This window comes from Calidris pugnax, unplaced genomic scaffold (assembly GCF_001431845.1).
Source record: "Calidris pugnax isolate Ruff unplaced genomic scaffold, ASM143184v1 scaffold128, whole genome shotgun sequence".
In the NCBI taxonomy this organism is placed as follows: Eukaryota; Metazoa; Chordata; class Aves; order Charadriiformes; family Scolopacidae; genus Calidris; species Calidris pugnax.
The window spans coordinates 2,422,508-2,443,073 of record NW_015090851.1 but is presented as its reverse complement, the minus strand read 5'-3'; the positions used below and the strand labels follow the sequence as shown (position 1 = coordinate 2,443,073).

The window sequence follows — 20,566 nt, the reverse complement described above, 5'->3', positions numbered from 1 at the left end:
CTCCCAGACGCCCGTTGTACTTACTGGAGGACATCTCTCTGCTCCAGGTTGTACTTTCCCCCATTCTTCATGGCCGCATTGTGCACGGCCTCAATGGCACGGTCAATGGACTGGAGAACCACATCTTGCTCCAGCACCTGAGAAACACAACATCCCACATGTTACTGTGCCGTTTCAGCTGCAGTTCTTCTGCACCAGAGCTTAAAGAAATTATTTACTGTGAGGGTGGTGAGGCACTCGAAGAGGTTGCCCAGGGAAGTTGTGGCTGCCCCATCCCCGGAAGTGTTCAAGGCCAGGCTGGATGGGGCTTTGAGCAACCTGCTCTAGTGGGAGGTGTCCCTGCCCATGGCAGGGGGGTTGGAACTTGATGATCTTTAAGGACCCTTCCAACCCAAACCATTCTATGATTCTATGATTATGGAAGGAGAGCCCACAGTATGGGAAACCCACAGAGAGGCACCAAAGGGCCAAGAAAGAGCTCCCAGAGCCAGAACCCCATCTTAGCACCATCTCACTTTGCCCTCCTTCCTCCAAAGGAAACGTATTTGAAGCTGTGATTCAAACTGAGTATGCTCTTTCAAGGATTATGGTTGGAAAACAAAGTCACTGTCACAAGCACCCAAATCCAGGGATCACGAGAGGAACACCCGGGGCAGAGCCTCAGGACCACGCAGCAGCCCTGAGAACTCAGCCTGCTGCAGAGAGCTTTCCAGATCCTACTGCAAAGCCCAGTTCTTGCTGCCCTTGCTATGGAGCAGATACACAGCTGTGAACGTTACAGACCCAGTCAAAAATCTGGTGGCCTTCACAGTCCATTGGCTGTGGGTTTGCGTTTTCGCTTGCTTTTTTTCTTGGTGGTTTTTATACTTGTTTTGCAACTTGAAATGCCTTTTCCAAATCTCCACCCAAACTGTCATAGCAACATTTATTCCTCCTGCCAGCCAGTTTAGCACTCGTTACTGCAGCTGAAATAAACACCAGCCTCGGAGCAAGGAATACCAAAGATGACATTCCCTGGGCTTACGCAGGAGGCTGGGAACGCTGTGGCAGAGGGAAGGTAAAGCAGGTTTCCACACTTGGGACATCCTTCAAGGCTTTGTTCATCACCAGTTGACATGCCTCCAGAAGAAAAGACCTTTATAGGACAAAGGCTGAAGGCAAAGGAGGTCCTGTCGAGTCTTTGCCCTTGGTGGAACAGACCCACAAGTTGGCACCTTCCCTTCGGTACCACCACTGGCAGCCTCAGCCCAGGTTGGGGGTACGGGAGAGGAGGGCAGTGCCTGGACCCCAGCACTCACTGCAGCTGTTTGAACACTAAAACCCCCTTCATCTTCGCTTGCTTTGCCCCCTCCCTGCACCAGAGCAACCATTTATCCAGCCAAGGAGCGGCTGGAATCTCATCAAGAATGCACCTTAATTGGCCTTAGGGGGCTGCAGAGCAGCAGAAGGCAAGCCCTCCCCGCCGGGGCTGAAAGTACCTGCCTCCATAGCACTGGCATGCAGTTTCCTGATAACATGTTATGTATTATTTATGTCCTGATTAATTACTAAACCAAATGTGAATTAACAGCAACTGCAGACTGTGGGGATGAGAGGCCCCTTTTGCAATACTCAGCTTTGGAAAAAGAAAAATTTAGGGGTTTTTTTTGGTTGGTTTCTTTTCCCAAGAAAGAGAGGTAGGGAAGGAGGCAAGTGGGGAGAACTCTGAAAAATAAAACCAGGTATGTTAAAAATACATTTACCAAATTTGCTTAAGTATCAGATCAAAGACAAAACCAAGACTCAGAACCCAACTTTGGGATGAAGCCCCCAAGCAGCCCCTAGGGAGCAGTTCACCACCGCCAACTACAGATCTAAGCAAGGAAATGGAGCAAAGCTCATTTGAACACATTTAAAGTAATGTTGGAAGGAAAGGCAAGCTATTTCAGAGAACACATCTCATTTTCTGAGAAGGTAAAAGAAAATATGGCAAGCTGCATGCTCTCTCTGGGAAAGGGGAGCAGCACGGAGATCTCCAGTGCTGCTGTCCCCAGGGGATGGCCCCTGCTGCTCCGAGCACTGGAGACCCCTGCCCTGCACACAGCCCACCCACCCTCACACTGCTCCCATCCCAAAATTCAGCACAGCTCCTGCTACACCCTCCAACCACCACCCCCCCCATCCCGGGCACACTCCCTAGTCCCCCACATCCATCACCACCCCCTCCAAAGCCACCCCTTCCATGAGTTGCACCCCTTCGTGCTGCCTTCTCTCGCCCTCCCCATCCTGCCAGGCTTCCACCCATAGGGGCTTCCACCTCTCTCAGCCTGATGTTCCCAGGGAAGATCACGGCATGGAGCTCAGAGTCCTGCTGAATGGCTCAGCATCTCTGCCCTCCTCCAGAGAGCACATGGACATCATCCACAGCCCACAGGAATCCACAGGCTGGAGCTGCTGCTTGCTGGGCGATGCCATTTGTTATGGAGAGGGCGCTTCTTTTCTGATAAAACACAGCATTTTCACACTAATGCAGCAGCGCTGTGACAACCGGCTTTTAGCTGCTGGGCTCCTTCCTTTGTTTCTGCTCCCCAACCCCTCTATTAGCAGGGCCCTGTCAAAAGGGCTGGAATGAAAAAGCAGCATTAACTTGCCACTTGCACTTTATGACATTGTTGATGCTGCTCGTAAATCATCTCCTCCTCCCTTGCTCAGCTGAGCTGGGCAGGGCCTTCAGCACAGGGGCCATCTCACACTCAGGGTCTGTAGGACACCCAGCCTTGGGGGTCCCCTGCATTATAGTCATAAACTTAAAAAATAAAATAAATCCAGTGATTAGAAGGAATCTGCACACTCCTCGGGTTAACCAAAACGACATTGCTTTGTTTGAAGCGGATGGACAAAAAAAGCACTTTGCAGTTAAAAGGAGCATGGATTTCGCGGGGCTGAAAGTCAGGTTTGCCAGCGTCCCACCTCAAATCACCTTCTCCCTGGGACTCCGGGACCTGCTCACAGCAATTCAGGACAATGCATGAGCCTCCCAGCCCCATGGGGAGACCAGGCAGGGGGTTCCTGCCTGCAGCCAGCACTGGCTCCTGGGGATGCCCACCACTGGGACATGGGCAGGCAGAGACCCTGAGAGGCATGTCTCCAGCTCCTCACCCTCCGGCGGGCAATCTCTGCAGAAGAGAGGTCACAAACTGGCACCAAGGAATGGGAGCAGAGCCTTTGAGCCCAGGCAGGAGAGATGGGTGCTCAGCAGCCTGCTCTCACCCTCGCAGGGCCCCGAGCTCAGATCCAGCCCCTGCCGCCTCCCACAGCTCCAGGATACAGGGATGAAACCCTGCTCCTTGCAGACTAAGCTACGGCTCACACGGACACGGGGGAGAGTGTGGAAAGGGCACGGCTGTATGGTGGGGCTGTCAGAGGAGACCCACCACGTAAAGCCCAGGAATTCAGCTGGATATACTGAAGCTGTGCTGGTAACCTCATGGGTGGGGGCTGGCAGAGCCTGGGCAGCCACTGCAGCTCTTGCCAACATCCTTCACCAGTGGCACAGCCACACCAGCATCTCTCAGAAGGCAGGGTGCAGTGACAGTGGTGGAAGGTGGCAGCTCTGCGTGCCCACCCAGACAGGGGGAGCACAGGGGTCTCCCTGGTCAGCGGGGGGTGGCACAGCTACTAGGATGCAGCCAAGAAGCATCATCAATAGGACACCACCTTCTGCCCAACATACCATGAGAACAGAGGGGTATTTTGGCACACTCGCATGGCACCTCATCCCAAAACAGAGTGGCCACCACCCCCTCTTATCAGCTATTTCTGGTTTAATCAAGTAAAATGCTGCAGCAGAGAAATGCTGGGCTCTATAAACAGCCTGTCACAACCAGCCTGTCTACAGCGAGAGGCAGGGGAAGGGCAGAGCAGTGACCCCTGACGATGACGGGCTGGGCTGGCTGATGGGGTGCTGCATCAGAGAACCGGGGCACCATCAGCGCCCTGCAGGCGAGCCGCCCTGCAGGAACAAGTTACAGCTCAATTAGAGCCACAAAAATCAGCCAGGAAACAGAATTTCTTCCTTTATAGCCCAGCGTAGGAGAATCACAGAAGCATCAATAAATCATTACTTCCTCTCTCCTTGCTAATAACAGGAGCAAACAAAGGATTTCCCCAGAGCCCGTTGCCAATTTCCTCCTGCCCCCATTTGCAGGAGGGGGCTCCCCACCTGATGAAGGACAGAGCCAGACCTCAGCACTGCCCTGGGGGGCTCTGCACGGCCCCCCTCTTCTTGAGGCAGGCGGGGAGGGATGCCTTTCCCAAGGCCAAAGTCAGGCTTTCGAAAAGCATCCTCCCAGGATGTCTCGGGAGTAGGGGAGCATGGCTAACGCCAGGCATGGATGCATTCACCCTCGTGGTTCACACTGCTCTCATCTTCTCTGCCCCAAGAGCAGCATCCCCAGAGACAGCACACACGTACAGGATGTGTCACACACCTCTGCTTCCCCCACACGTGGGTTGGTAAGAGACCCAAGCATTTCAGAAAACGCTCTCAGTGTCCTGGCTGCGTGACCTCCTCCCCTGCTATCCCGGGGCTATGGAAAATGTCACTCCCCCTCCTCCTTCATTTTGAGTCCTTCCACACATACCATTGGTGTTGTTTAAATGCACTCACACAGAAGAACTTGCTCAACAGTCTAGAATAATCATACCTTTCAGAAAAGCATTTTCTAGACAAACAGGCTGACGGCTGCATCAGCACAGACAGGCTGAGCCACCCTGCGTGTGCGAGACTCCCACATTTATGAAAGTGGCCCATTAACGTATGGCAGGCTTTTCTTTGCCTCCGCAGGGGGCTGATCCAAGAAAACACAACATTTTTTTCTCCTCCTGCCTCCCCAGTTTTTAGTGATCAAAGGCGTTTGCTCTTCTGCATGTGCCAGAATCAGTGCCCTCATTCCTGGGGCTGCTTTTGCAGCCGTAGGGGTGCCCAGGCAGGGCTGCTGATTTTCACCCTCCTGTCATTGCTCCAGCTCTCACAACACCACAACAAAAGACAGACAAAGTTTTGTCCCCAGTGACGGCTCAGTTTTCACACAGCTGCACTGACACGGACCACTGCCGAAATTAGGATATTTATCCTGCTGGCATACACAGGCACAGGCTGGTTCTTTGTTACTCAAGTCGGGGACAAACGCCACCTCTTCGGTCACATGCCATTCATCCCCAGTCACTGCCAACTGGCTGCACGCTGTATTCCTTCCAGATTTAAATGATCGCTGCAGCAATTTACAAAAATCAACTCGCCTTTGTCTGTGGCAGAACAACCAGATATGGGCTCTCCCTTCTGAACCACAGAGCTCAAACAAATGGGCTGAGTTTGGGGGTTTGCGCTGCTGGGGGAAATCAAGCTCCTTCTTCCCCTTTTTGCAGCCCCAATCAGAATTTTTTAGTCCCCGGGATGCTGGCTAAGAGCTACACATTAACTTATTCTTGCCGGCAAGAAGATATTGTGCCTTGCAGCACTGCAAACTGCATGATAAAAACGCAAGTGAAACAATGGGCAACTGTCCTGGTCATTGAGCAAATAAGATAAGAAAAGCTCCAAACAAACCTGCAGCATCTCTGCCTCACTAGCAAGTGAACAAAGACATGGCTGAGCTCTCCTGACAAAGAGGCAGCCCAGAAGCAGATCTGGAATTCCTGCTGATACCCTGTGGTGGGTTTCTAACAAACAGATGGGTGCTGTTCTGCGGGGTGCTGACGGCTCCAGCGGGCACAGCCCGCACAAACGAGAAGTGAAGAGGAAGGAAATCCGGGGAAAGGGCTTAAGTTGTGCAAATCGTGCCAAAGCAAAAGCCAGAGTTCCCGGGAAAAGAGACAGACTAACTAGGGACACATTTGAGACAAAGAAAAGTCAGCAGAGGGATGCACAGCAACCACACTCCAAACAATTGCTCTCCCGGGAAGCTTTGGAGTCAGAGACAGGTGAGGAACAAGGAAATGCAGGCAACCCATCACTGCACACTTGTACTTCCCAAGGTGGAAATGCTTCATCCCAGGTCTCTCCAGGCACGCTCAGACCCCATTTACTGGCCACGATGATCAGAATCGGCCACCAATTCCTTCCCCTCACAATTCTGCGCCCTCCAGTAACCAGAACACGTCTGTTAAGCCAAAACACACTAAGAGGATAAAAGCAGATAACAGAAGTTTTAAAAATAAAGCAGTCAACACATACTTAAATATCTTGCTGTTCTCTGCTGCCCTAATTCTTACTGCTCCCAATGCTTCAGGGGACTTCTCTGGCTGAGCCTGTCCCAGGTGAAGAGCTGCAAGACAACAGAGCTGCCCCTCTCTTTAGGGTTTACCCATTTAGCATCCTTTTGGCATGTAATTGTCAAGCCAAGTCAATATCAGACATGTATCTGTGCAGGGGAAACATGTTTCTAACCTATATACAAACTATACACAAAAAATATATTAGAGTTACAATCTACACTGAAAAAAACCCCTGCAAATAGCCTCTACTTTGATGAAAGCTCAGGATTATGAACCAGGATATATCAAGGTGGAAGGAAAGACGCTGCAGTGAAGTGCGAGCAGTTATTCTAGGACTTTTGACATATTAGTATTAAAAGCCGCAAAAAAAAAGCCCAACAGAAGGGCTTGTGCCCATCTTTGCCCAGTCTTCAGTTTGGCATCCCAAAGAACAACTACAGATGCCCTCTGCTCACTGAGATTCAGTCCTAGATCAATTGCATGCAATTAACGCAAGTGCATAATAAAGCCCTTCTATTAAGTATGATGAAAAATGCAACTAATTTCTAACCTCCCGGAGTGCTGAGGAGACCACGAGGTGCTACTCTCAGCCCATCTTTGCTTTGATTGACTTGGTGAAAATGCAGCTGTGGGCTGAAGACCCAGCCACAGAAACAATCTTTGCAGTTAATCGGGCTTGCCCAGCACTGCCGGGCAAGGGACAAGGACAGAGTCTGGAGGAAGAAACAGTGGGAAACGGTGCAAGTCCTGGCTCCTCTTCTGGCGTTCAAGGAAGAGGGTTCAGTTTTCCCCCCAAAATCTATCTCCATAGCAGAGATTGTAGCAACATGCTGGAAAAGGGACAGTCATGAGAAGCCAGATCAAGAAATTAAAATTTCTGCCACGTTCAAGAGAACTATCTCCCCTTCACCTCTGCACTGGAGTACATTTCCAGCACGCAAGGATCAAGCAACTGAAGTCTCCAGGGGTCAAGCAGGAAAAACTGCAAGTAAGTTGGCAATTCAACCGATGCGCAAAGACAGAGGCAAGAGAAGAGCACGTACATACATGTCAATGGGACTTTCCTCCTGCATGCCACAGACTGGCACTGATTTCACAGCACGCAGTTACATGTTTGAAAAAGTGGTAATAACTCATATTTCATCTTGCAAGGGAATTTATGATTTATCAGCTTTTCTTCCAAAACCCTCCCTCTCCCATGACCAACCTTCCAGCAAGGGACAGAAGATGAAAGCTGCAGCTATGATGCTCTTTGGGCATAATTACCGTGTTTCCCAAACCCAAAACGATGGACAAATTGTAAAGCATCTCTTATTGACTTAACAGGAAAGGAGAGACTGGAAAAAAAAAACAACCTGACCTTCCATCTCAGCCCCAGTGAACATGAGAGAGCAGAGGTGGTGGTGGGCATGGGTGTACAGCCCTGGAACACCAGCCAGGAATGCGGGAGAAGGGACAAGGAGGGTGGACAGGTCACCACCATCCGAGGGAGCGCAGGACCTGTGGGCTTGGGCACAATCGATTTGAGTCTGCCACCCAGAGAACAAGTGCAGCTGTGGTACCCTCCGTAGGAACAGCCATAGGTATTTTATTAAAGCCACTAATAAGGGAAGAGAGCCTCCATCCTCACGGGGAAACACAGGAAAGTCATCAGCTAGTCTTATTCCTGGACAGATGTAAATTGCACAAACTTGTAAACCAGACACAAATCCCCAGGATCCTTTTAGCAGCAGCAGGACAGGAGCTGCCAGGCCCGGCAGAGTCACAGCTCCTTCCTGCAAAGCTGTCGCTGAGAAGATAAAAACCCGCCTTGCATTACCGTGAGCAAGCCTGAGAGAGGCCTTGGAAACCTCTCCCCAAAGATGATTCCCGTCAGAAGGATCAAAGGCATCTCTCTTGCTGCAGGATCAGTTAACAGTCTGGCTAGAAAATATTTTTCCTGTGTGCTGGACTCTGCATGTGGAGCAAACGCTGCCTCTTCTGCCATAAAGGGATGCAGCTCCCCCTGCACACCCCAAAATGAAAAGAAAGACAGCAGGGCAGGATCAGAAACCACATTAGCTCATACAGAAAACCCAGCATTTTCCTCTCTAATGAGCATTTCTCTTCTTCAAGTTACTTGAGCATCCTACCCGAAATGCAGTTTATCACAGCAATCTGATCAGATCATATCTGCAACCTACTCCAAAACAAAACGACCCCCAGTGCACCATATGGAAAAAGCCAAGAATTTGTTACCAGGAGTAGAATTGCTCCCAGCAACTGCAGAATAACAGCAACCAGAAAGGCTGGGTTTATGCTCCCCCTCTGCTCAAAGACAGTGGGTCCCCCTTCCCACAGAGCAAAGCTCATTCCAAGGTGGAGGAATCACTTACAAAACAGCCCTTTTACCACCATCCCTTCACACAACTCCCAAGTACATCAGGTGCACCAAGATCCTTGAGGACTTCTCCCACTAATGGTGCTTCAGGGCAGAGACCCATGAGAGCAAGCACGCTTACAAAGCTTCTCCAAAGCAGGCACCCCAAAAACCACTCATTTCTATATAATATTCCTATAATATGGACCTCACCAGCAATTTCTCTTCTGCCCACAGCTCCCCTCTGGGTCACAGGCACAGGTATTTGAAATATCAGTACCAGGAAAGCCCTGGATACCAAACCACCTCCTTCCCCCAGCATTTTCAGCTGTACAGACCAGTTCCCACTGGCGCAGAGGAAACACAACTCCCCTCTGCTGGGCAGGTGCTTCCCAACACGGGAATCCCAAACAAGTCTTCCATCCCAGTAGAATGGCATGTCCAGTCCCAGCAGCCTCCCGCCAGCTGCCAGCTACCTTCATGACTTTAACCTGGGTACAAAATACTCGTTAAGGGATTTAAACAAGAAGTATGACAGTCAGGCTTCCAGTAAACCATAACCTTCAAGTGCTCATTTGCCTTGAGGCGGGCCATCGTGAAGCTAATACAAGAAGGAACCCCTCCTTCTGGAAGAAAACAGGCATCTCCCGTGCTCCCCAACCATGGATTTTGGTAGCTATATATTTCAACATGATCAGAGTAGCGCTGTCAAACAGGGGATGCTATTCACACTTTAGGCTTATTAGTGCTGTACACAAAAACTACACGAATTTCAGTGTGCTGGCTAATTATAGCAAAGCTGTTTAAAGACCGTTGAGGGTGCAGGTGCAGGGCAGCAAGGGGAAGGGTGCCAGAGGGGCTGAAATACTCCACATGGGCCGTGCTGTCAAGAGGTAGATCATGCTAATTGGCCATAGACAAAATACCCAAGTATGCCAAGGTGCTTGTTAGCTGAGAGCTGATGCTGCAAGCACATCTATTCCCAGTAAAGCAGACACTTCTGCCGAAGCAATAATCAGCACCCAGACACTCACCAAATTCAGGGCGTCAACACAGTTGAGCTTTATTGGGACAATAGTAAAGCTAATGCTAACTCACGCCCAAAAAAACCCAAAGATACCAGTGAGATCCATAGTGGTATCTTACAACTGCTACATGCATGATCACAAGCCAAAAAAACCCTAGAAAATTGTGAACTGAAAACCCTGCAGCCTCCCAAGTTGCTTTTTGACGGGCAGGCGGTGGGAGTGGGCAGCACACAATTCCTCTGTGCTGCAAAACTTAGACAGGCTGACAGTTTCCATTGACCTACAAAAGTACCTTGAGAATTGCAAGTTTAGCTATGTTTATCAGAGGAATGAGGCTAACTTGCTGTTATCTCCAGATTCAGTTCAAGAACAAATCCAGGCGTCTGTTTAGTGCACTTTTTTTTTACTTTAAAAAAAGATTAAAGGGTTCAACTGGATTTGCTGACATTTCACCTATAAGAAAGTAAGAGGTGGGTTACGGAAAAGAAGCAATTCATTAGTGTCCCACTCTATCTTCAGGGAAAAAATAGCCTGCTGCTCTAGCTGCTAGTTATAATCCCATCTCCTTTTGCAGCTTAGAGTGGCACAGGCTCCCCAGAAACACGAAGAAATGGGAACAGGAGAGGAATGTTCTCTTAGGACATTGTGCTACAGGCAGCAGAACAGCCATAATCCTGTTTTCCTCGCTTCCCGAGGCAGCAAACAAAAAAGTGCATTTGTTGGACCGTTCACTTCTCATGTGCAAAACTTTCAGCCCAGCTCATGTCCCTTTTACAGAATGGATTTCTCACCTCCATCTTTTCATGTGCCACATTCACCCATGTCAGCATCCACCTCACCAGCACTGGCGACAGCAAATTGCTGTATTTCAGGGAATCTTTCAAGCCCATCTCCATTTGGACAAATCCCACAGGAAAGGAGACAGCCAGGACTCAGCTTACCTCCACCCAACCGAGTCAGTAGCCCCTCCATGGAGAGGGTCCAAAGGAGGAACATGCAAATGCATGAGGCCACCATGGGGCAGAGAAGGTGTTGGAAGCTGCCTGAGAGCAAGCAAGGGGTTACAGTCACCCTCAAGCTGTGTGGCTTGCACACCCCTGTGCATACCGTCTCTCCCCCCTCCTCCCAGGTCAAGGTTGATCACTCTTCACCACTCGTAGCTCCCCAGGGCCCAACCATGAGAGGTTTGGGTGGTCCTCCACCCATGAGACCAAACATTGCCAACTGTGGTTTTACTGGAAGACTTTTTTTCTCAGCCATTAATAGTACATTAATAGTGTTTAAAAGCGACCAGAGCTTGACATCGTTTTGAGATCTTAAGCTTCTGAATGACAGCTCAAGAATCCAGGCAGCTCACATGCATTCATGTATGTGAAAGTCTCAGATGCCACCCCATATCGCTGGACAATGCTTCTAAAACAGCTCAGACCACAGATGAGATGATGGGTCCCCAAACTGAATGCTGGAGGGGGTTTCTTTCCATCCCTGATGCAAAGAATGATACCCTACAGGCCCCTTGACAAGGCTGCACCATTATTTCAATGTTGCTGCTATCTCTTGTCATCAAGCTAATGGAAGACAGACACACGAAATCAATTCAAAACACAAATACAAGGGGATGCATTTTTCAGTTTAAGTCAATACATGCGATTCTGGGGCAGACAAAAACTTTATTGCTTAGAAGCCAGCGCTTCAAAGCATGCTGGGTTTTTTATGTCAAATGGAAAAAGTCTTCAGCTACAAACACTTTGATTTGACCAGGCTCAGGGAAATCCCTAATCTTCTGCATTAAGTAGGTAATGAATTTTTATGATCATCATTCTTACTTGAGGAACTGGATTTTCACTCTATTATTCTTTTTACATTCTGAAAAACATGGGGTTTCCCAATACTTGAGCTTTTCCCAAAATATACCTCAGGAACAGCCAAGCCCAGGGCACAGAGAGAAAGGGAGTGTGGACCTGCCTTCTGCTGTGTCACCCGGGTGCGATTTGTGACCCAGACACAGCAAACTATGTTCAAACCATGATGGCCTCTCCATCCCCTGCAAACACACATCCTCTCCTCAGGAGCAGAGGGGAAAAGGGCACCTTCAAGCAGCCTGGAAAGCCACAGAATTCAACGAGTTTACCCAAAAAGGAACTGTCACCACATCAGACTGAGAGGCCACAGAGGTTTGCATTTGTCTGCTTGGTAGAGAGCTTCAGCCTGATCTCTTTAGGCAGCCATCTGGTTTTTGCAGGAGCTGCCACAGTTCTCTGTACAACCGGCGCAGCAGACAGACAAGCGCACTGAACTCGACTGACGGAGAACCCTCCACCCTGAAAACCTGTCCACCACCATTTCCATCTTCCACGCATGAGTGGGTGAAAGTTGCCTGCGTGGTCCATCAAGGTTTCCTTCCCACCTCCAGAGAAGGAGGACACAACTCAGAAGCCATGGCAGGAGGAGCTCGAGGGCTGTGGGAAGCGTGGGAGATGACCCGACCGCATTAGCAGCTGTGGATCTATCACCCCACGCCCAAACCCCATGGACAAGAATTCAAGACCTTTTCATCCAGACACCATCCCAGTTTCCAGGCGGTCCCCTCCTCCCCGTGGGCGAGCATCTATTTTTGCAGCTCTTACCTCATCTTCTCCCTCATCCCTTTGTTTTTATTCAATTAAATAGAAGGCTTGGAGCTGGAGCCTGCCCTCAGATTTCTATACTACAAGGCACTGTCCCCACTTGTATTAGGAAAAAAAACCCAAGAAATAATTAATAGCTATTATTTAGAAGAGATCTAATCTGAACCTCAAACCAGTGATTTAGCAAGAAGTGATTCGCAGCCTGGAATTATCTAGCGTGCTTAGTTTGACAGCTTGATTTTTTTTATTATTTTTTTTAAATTAAACCTCTTGAGCAGCTGAACAACCTGAACCATCGGCCTGTGGTGGCATTTCCAGATGACGGGCACAAAACCCATCGTCTCACAGACCGCCTTCCCACACAGCACCCCAGCCCCAGCAGCCTGGGCAGGACAGGGGGACAAAGTGGTGTAGGTGGGACCCCACCAGCAGGACAGCACGGATGGACACCCATTCAAAAGGAGATCTCACCAGTGTGAAGGGCGGTCTGAACCCGAGGAATGGGCTCACCATGCTCGCAGCTGGGTGACACCTCCCTTTCAGCCGTACCAGAGGAACAGGAGGAAGAACACGGGCTTCGCAACTCGTTCATCAAGAAGTAAGCAGCTTCCAAGGAGGAAGGGTGTGACAACTTCTTCTAAACAACTTCAACATGCAAACAAATTACCAGGAAAAACAAACCCGTGAACTTCCCACCTCATTCTAAAAAGCCCAGGCTGCCAAAATTTTACTTCCCCTTCTTGCTTAAGCCTCATGCTACAAGAGGACAAGTATGAGTGCTTTGTTCCCTTGCAAGGAACACAAACAGCTCTGCACCGAGGGGCGTCAACGCAGAAGAGCTGAAACGAAGCTAATGCTCCCCTCCTGCTGCAGAGGGTCTTGTCTTTGGGACAACTCTGCTTCTTCGTTAAGCAGTGACAGAGCTTTGCCCAGAATAGTGCTCAACGTCCCCATGACAGGAAAGTGATGGGAGCGTGAAGGGGAGCGGAGAGAAACAGATGCAGTCGTGAATGGTGTCCTCTGTCCCACTTCACACATGACAAGCTTCAAAACACTTAAAAAAAAATAATCAAAGGTTATGTCATGTGATAAACATCAAGACAAATTAGACTTGCCAAGTCCCTTCCGTAAAGGTCAAAACTTTATTTGTGAGCCAGTGGCCAGGGAGGCAAAGCGATGCTGCTCCACAAAGTGATGCTCCTCCAGAAGCAGGACCAGGATCTACCACAGTTCCTGCTGCAACTCAGGACCAGAGACAACAAGGTTAGTCAAGGTCCACAGAAAGAATTTCCAGTGGACTCAACCAGACTGTCATTTCAATAGAGGTTTTTTCCTCTAAACACGAGCATTTTGGAACTCCAGATGCCAACTCATAGAAGAACACCAATTGGGGTCCTCCCAGAGCGCTGTCTGCTCTCTGCTGCAACACGGGGACCCTGTTACAGGAGGACTTGGGAGTAGCCCGAACAGCAAACACTTCTAGCCCTCACGGCCCCCGTGAGCCTGCACACAAATGCACCTCTTCACTGAAATAAATCAAAGCAACTCTTATTGCCACAGCCGGTTTAAGGTTTCCTCTCTGGAAAAAATGCAATGCACAGGCATTTTAATTTAAAAGTCTCTGCACAGAGAGCTCCATTAGAACCTGTGGCTTGTAAAATTTTGGTTATAGCATTGACCACGTAGGATGTCAGCATCTGTGAAGTCTAATTTTCTTGTAGACTATCCAGTGCTATAGTCACACCCTAAGCCAGCTTATACTTCCCTGCTTATAAAGCCCTTCTGGAATTTAGCCTTTCTCCAGCCCCTGGAAAAGAGAGAGACTGACAGTTCGTATGCTGAATACATAATGCTGGTTGGGAATGACAAAGTTTAAATCCTTCATGAAGGAGAGAAGCTGGGATGCTCTTAAAAATTCTGTTTGTTTTATGTACATCTGAACTATATAAGTAAGGAAAGAAAAGCAGGAGGCTGCATCTGTGCCAGAGCCAGAGCTCCAATGACCTCAAGAGACAGGTTCAGCTGTTTTCCATGTTTCAGCCACTGACAAATGTAAATACCCACTTTGCACGATGGGATTTGACTTTCCCAATGGGCATTAACATGCCATGCCCCAGAACTTGCAAGGGATCTTCTTGGATAAGCCAGTGACCATGATATCGTCTGCTTTTGTCAAAGCCCTTCCTAGCATACAGCCTGCTCCCAGCACAGAGGCGACTCTGCTATTGCAAAGACAATCACTTTTCTTCATGTTGTTTTCCCACCATCACTAACACACACCAGCACATTCTTCTCCAGGGAAAAGCAATACGAATTCTTTTTCCCTGCTTTTCAGCCTCTTGCTCCCACTGTACTTGACAGAGCAAAAAACACAAAAATTCAATTTCTATTAACTTCCTGGTTTATTTGTTCTAATACAAGTTTCTTCTTTCCAGCCTGCCCTCTCACCTTGCCCTTCCTCCAAGGTGAGCACAGCCACATCGCACAGGAGCAGACGTGGGCTTTCAGAGCTACCTCCCTACTGCTTGCTCACTTCTGACCAAAGCAGCCTTCATGTTCTTCAACCCTGAAACAGGCTTAACGTGTCCAGCCCAAAGCAAATCCACTGGGACCACTCCAGCATTGCCCACTACCACCCCACCCATGCTCCACCATTACGCAGCTGCAGGAGCAAAAAGCCCAGACCACCAATACTGTGCACACATGGGCGTCCTGGTCATAAGGGCAAATTTTTATCTGATATGAAAGAGCCTAATTGCTTTTAATCAGAGTAAAAATGAGAAGAACATGTCTTCACACCCAAGCAAAAATAGAGGCTAAAGATCATTAGCATATTTCTACTTTAATCATTCTGAACTGTGAAAGATTGCAGAACTTCTGGCTAAAAATTTTAAGTCTTTAGCTACAGTAATTAGGAATGGCTATAATTCCCCTGACTGGGTAATTTAGTCTCAAGAATAAAACTTCATCTCAAAGCATTAGCAGCCCTGACACGATAGCATCTCTGTTATTGCGACAGCCCAGAGAAAAATGCTTCATTCTTTCAGCTTCTTGCATGTGTCAAGAAACGCAGCCTCAGCTGCAAAGCGCTACCAGCTGCTTATTCTCCAAAATAAAACCTTATTTTTAGCCTAAGTGCTTATTCAGGATCTGTGTGAGTATTGCCATTAAGCTCTCGGGCCCATCGCAAGCTCTGTCAAATCTGCAGCAGATGACAACTAACGATGCAGGCTCCAGCACAGGAGATGGTCCATACCACAGTCAGCACAATTGTCACCTTCTGCTCAGGAGGAAGGAGAGGAACCCTGCCAGGGGTCAGGAGCACTGAGTGTAAAGCTGGATTTTATGGAGATGGAGGAAGAAACTCTCACAGCAAAGCACAATTGCCAAAGCTCCACTTCCAGCGACAGGGGATTTGCTATCAGGACATTGATTGACACCATACAACCAACTTGGTGCTCCACAACCACCATCATCTCCACATTAGCATGAAAGGCTTGACAGTACCTGAGCTACCACAGCTTCCTCAGGGGTCCTATCCTGGCACCAGTACTGCTCTGTCACCGAACCAAGGCATTTGCTATTCTGGCAGAAAAGTGACCAGACTAGAAACAAAGAGATCTCCAGCAAGTCAGTGAAGTGAATTCATGGAGAACAGGGCCAACAAGAGCAGAGGGGGTGCAGGAGAAGGCTGGGTGTAGGATGTGGGACCAAGCTAGAGGAGCAGCCATGAGCTGTTGGACACATCCCTGGAGCCCTGGTGTGCCCTGCTCTGCCAGGAGAGCAGTTCCTACGCTCCCTCACAACACGCCTCCCATCCTGAACCCACGTCGATGCTACCACACAGACTGGGATGAAGAGGTTTCCCACAAACAGAGAGAGCTCAAAATTCATTGCTTGGCAGAAACCTCTCTTCTCTTTGCAGCCTGGAGGTGGAACACCACTCCTGTGCCTGCCCGGCCACGACTACCTGTTACCCTGGCACTGTGCATCTATCTCCTCATGCTGCAGGAGAATTTTAAGTTGTTGCTAGGCTGCATGAAGCCCTCTCTTATTTTTATCACATGCCTGTTTATTTTTGTAGAAAAAAAGATACAGCAAATAACGATCCAAGGCACCCTCAAAGTGCTCATTATACTTTCAGCTGGGTCCCTTTTCTCATCAGGGGCTCCAAAGCTTCTTGTCCATTGGCACAGGCACCTTCCCACCCAGACCACCCCCCTCTTGCTCCTCCAGAAGTACAACGTGAAAGTGTGACCACAGAAGGCCTCAACTGAACAGAGAATCTAAATCCACATTGCAAACAATTTTTCAGTTATTCCAAACAAATTTCAAGTAATTTTGAAAAGGCTATTAATAGTAATTTCAAAGCCGTTTCCTAACAGCTTAACGAGGCTGAGCAGCTGATTTGCCTCCTTAGTGCAGCAGCCAGCATGCTAAACCATTCCTACTTCACCAAGAAGCATCCCCCTGCAACTTAGCACTTATTTTTGCACCCCTGACATTTACCCATACGGCATTTTACAGCTGCCATTCCTCTCCTTGGCATGGAATATTAACACTTCCATTGATGGGGAATACAGCCTGGGTCAGCACAGACAAGAGAGAAGGCAGGACCAGCCATGGTGCCTGGTGAAGGTGAGAGCTGAAGCAGACTGCTGCTCCCATACCTGGGTCCCGTGGCCAGCAGCAGGCCACCGGGGCCAGCCCTTGCCCCGCTGGGATCACAGCGGATAAGCCTTCCTGGCAGGTCCAGTGTCACCCATAGTCTGGCATCCTGAAGGACAGCAGCTCACTTCGCACTCCTTGTCCTGCTGTAGTTCGCTCTGAAGCCTTCAGCTGAACCTGGAATAACTCCAGACTCCTGTTATAATGTTCCATCCTAACAACAGCAACACACGGGCTATTTAACCCACGGGAAGGACCCTTAGGATTTGTTAGACTCAGCCTTTGTCCCTTCCTGACACCAAGTGAACCTCCTGCTCCTACGGAAGCTTTCCAAATTGAATCTTTTACAGCTTCACATAAAGCTTTGAAAGGCCAGCTTTCTGGAGCAACTGTCTGACTCCAGAGGACACCCTAAGCTCCAATTTAACCTCCACATTTTTCTGCTGCTCATACAATGCTTCAGCATCAGCACACGGCTGGGGACAAAAGACCAACCTCATGCTGACGGGCACCTTCCCATTCAGCCAGAAGCCCCGGCATTCGCGCCGACAGTTCCACTGCAGCAGTATTTGCCTGGCATCAGATATTAGTGGTTGTCTCTTGCTCTGTCAATAGCTGCAGGCAATCATCCTACGTGCTGGGACCGGACGGTGCAGCGCTGGGTGCACAATTTTTGCATTTGGGCAAGCAGCTCCCTCCACCTGCCCTCGACCAGCAGCATGCAGCCAGATCCTTCCCTCTGACTTTTCAATGGCTTCAGTATCTGTCCCCAGAATGGCACTTGACTTGAAATGACTCTTAATAACCCACAGTGGAGCTAAAAGGGAACTACAGAAGGGTGAAATCAGCAGAAATACCAGCTGAAGTTGGGCGTTTCCAATTGACCCCAAATTAACTGCGCATCATCTGCACCCTCTGGTGCCCTGGGGCTTGGCCCTAACTTGTTTCTTAGAGGCGTTACATCTTTCCAAGAAGGGTTTTGTTGGGGTTTTCCCCCCCTCTACAACTAACCCTCTTTTAATAGCAACACCAAGCCACAAAGATTTTAGTACAAAATTCAGCTGCATTTGCGATGAGAAGACATCAGCCAGGAATAAGCTTTAAATAATAAATGGGAATTATATTTTCCTCTAGAGAAGCCAAAGCATAAATTTCCCATATCTATGAAAGCTGAGCAAAAAAGCCCTGAAAATCGAGAGGAGCACAGAAGAAAGCTGATGTCCCTAATAGCTGATGGCAGCAGCAACAGCAGCCTGAGCCTCCCCCGTGAGCATCCTCCCGGGGGCCTGTTGCGAGGGGCTTTGGGGAGATTTGCTGCTCTTGGCTGTGGCTGTTGTGCAACCTATTGCTCACCTGGAACCTGACTGCACTGCTAACGAAGTCCACAGCTTACTTTTACAATGGTGACTCCTGTTGGCCACTCTCTCTCCCTGCTAAGCAAGCTAACACTAATCATTAGCTGTGTTTTTTTCCCTGTTGTGGTTGGGGCAGCATTAATTGACTCTCAAATCGCTGTCGCTAATTAGTCTCAATGCCCTTATTAAATGGAAACTGGGCGACAAATTGCTTGCATTCCCATCCCGGACATTCAGCAAGCAGTCTCAAGCAAGCTTTCAGCAAGCAGATGCCTTCTCCCATGAATAAAAGGGTGTTCTGACTTCACGTCAGCTCTTCGGAGCCGGCAGGATGCAACAGCGGAAAGAAAGTCACGGACACAGAGCATCATTGCAACTGCAGAGCAGCACATTAGGTCCTGCCACCTCATGCATGATCAGGCAAGTTCTGGGGCCGGAAACTTAATGGCCAAAAAAAAGATGAGCATAGGCAGGAAAAGCTCTTCTGTTTCCTGCTCCCAGGTCTAAGGGCATTCAGGAAAGTTACATCTGAACTAGAACAGAGTGCTCACAAAGTCACTGGCAACACTGCTTTGATACTAGTGAATGAGATGATCTCAAAGGTCCCTTCCAAGCTCTTCTTCTGTGATTCTGTGAATTACTAACGCTGTCAGGAGTCAGCTGCCGCAGGCTGCACGCTCCAGCAAAACACAACATGATAAATGAATGTACGGTCAACAAAGAAATGCTTTTCCTGTAAGATGTTGAAACTGGTACAACCGAGATGGAGAGATGCAGGAGGGCTGCTCCAGAAGGCAGCCTGGGAGAAGGCTCTTGCACCTACGGCAGCGAGAAGACGTCATGCCACACAAGCAAATGAAGCAGGGGACTGCAGAGAAGAAAGTCACAGGCAGCAGCCTGGAGCTATGCCACCGTGGGTTTTTAAAATCTAGTAGTTTAATAAGGTCCTTGCTCTGTAACTAAATAGCTCCTGTAAATAGCTTAAAGGCTTACTGATAGGCAAGATGTCCTCTCCTGTCAGGCCATCCTGCCAGGCTGCAGAAGAACCCTGGTCTCACAGGGAGGCTGGCTCCTGACCCGAGCAGCTGGCAGAGAGACCCAGCGTTGCCCTAACACTAACACACACACACACGTGCTCCCCAGGTAACGCTCGTCTCACTGGAGCGTTCTGCAAAGCACACACCCACACGTACTTACAGGCTGGGTTACTGCTAACCAGAATTTCAATGGCATCTGGAGGAGCGTCAGCAGCACACTGAAATAAAGTGGTTTGTCACCATTTGCAGCCAGACATTAAAAGGCCCATTTGTAACGTTCACGTGCAGTTGAGTGCAGTTATCGATCCACTGATACGAGGAGTTTTCAGCGTGCAGTTCTCACAGCTATTCCCTTAGGCCCAGAAATAGAAAACCACCAGGAATTAGCCTTATATGAAAGATCTATTTTCGTTTCAGAAGCCACGTTGTCCCTCAGAAGCCCCCACTAAACAGACCCCTGCACTGTACAAGCCGTAAGCAATCTCTCTTCCCCGACACCCACGCAGGCACAGGGCTCACACCCACGGCGGTGACAGCCAAATGTCCCCTCCCTCCTCTGGCCCCAGTCAGGGCTGCAGCAGCCCACTGGACTTTCTGCAATTACCAGTATCACTGACTTGGCTGCAATTATTACGGTCATCTCAGTGCATACAGCTGCTGTAGCTTCTCCTGGCCCCCAGGACGGTACAGTCTGCCATTGGTATCATGGTGTGTTGGTGGAAGGAGGAGGAGGATCACCCCCTCGCTGCCCCTCATGGTGCTGGGAGAGCAGAAAGCCCTGTGGCTGAGCAGCTATAGCACAGGGGTGGCCACACAAGCACTGCTTACTTACACCAAGTGGGGCTGGCAGGGTTATTGAGTCATCACGTATGCTCCCGGGAGGAGGATGCCCCTCACCATCTCCCCAGGGTATCACCCAGGCATTTTCCTGGCTTCCTCTCACACTTCTGCGGCGGTGAAGCCAGCCCTTCAGCCCCTCAGCCCCTGCGAGGTGGCACCCAGGGGACCCTTGCCTCACCCGTCTTCTCCAGGTGAAGCTGCTGAGCTTCATCCCTGACCTGTGGAGCTGATGACCCTGGACCTTGATCTCCAGAGATGACACCCACAGAAGATGTCACCCGCCTCCAGATTCTCACACCCAGCAGGCACACGATGGCCCAGAAGAGCTCCCGTGTGCTGAAGCCCTCTGCAGCGTGGGTGCCCACCCCCACCAGGACCACACACCCCACCTCTCCCA

At 49.5% G+C, this 20,566-nt stretch overlaps 1 protein-coding gene across 1 annotated transcript in view; it reads right to left on the bottom strand.

The window, feature by feature from the left end:
- The window catches only part of NCKIPSD (NCK interacting protein with SH3 domain), a 49,944-nt gene extending 30,404 nt beyond the window's left edge, over nucleotides 1-19,540 (bottom strand). The window contains exons 1-2 of the mRNA XM_014943268.1: nucleotides 19,490-19,540; nucleotides 25-137 (exon numbers count right to left, since the gene is read on the bottom strand). Coding sequence (XP_014798754.1) covers nucleotides 25-137; nucleotides 19,490-19,525 — 149 coding nt within the window. The 5' untranslated portion in view covers nucleotides 19,526-19,540. The remainder of the gene's footprint in view (nucleotides 1-24; nucleotides 138-19,489) is intronic.
- Nucleotides 19,541-20,566: the final 1,026 nt, after the last annotated feature.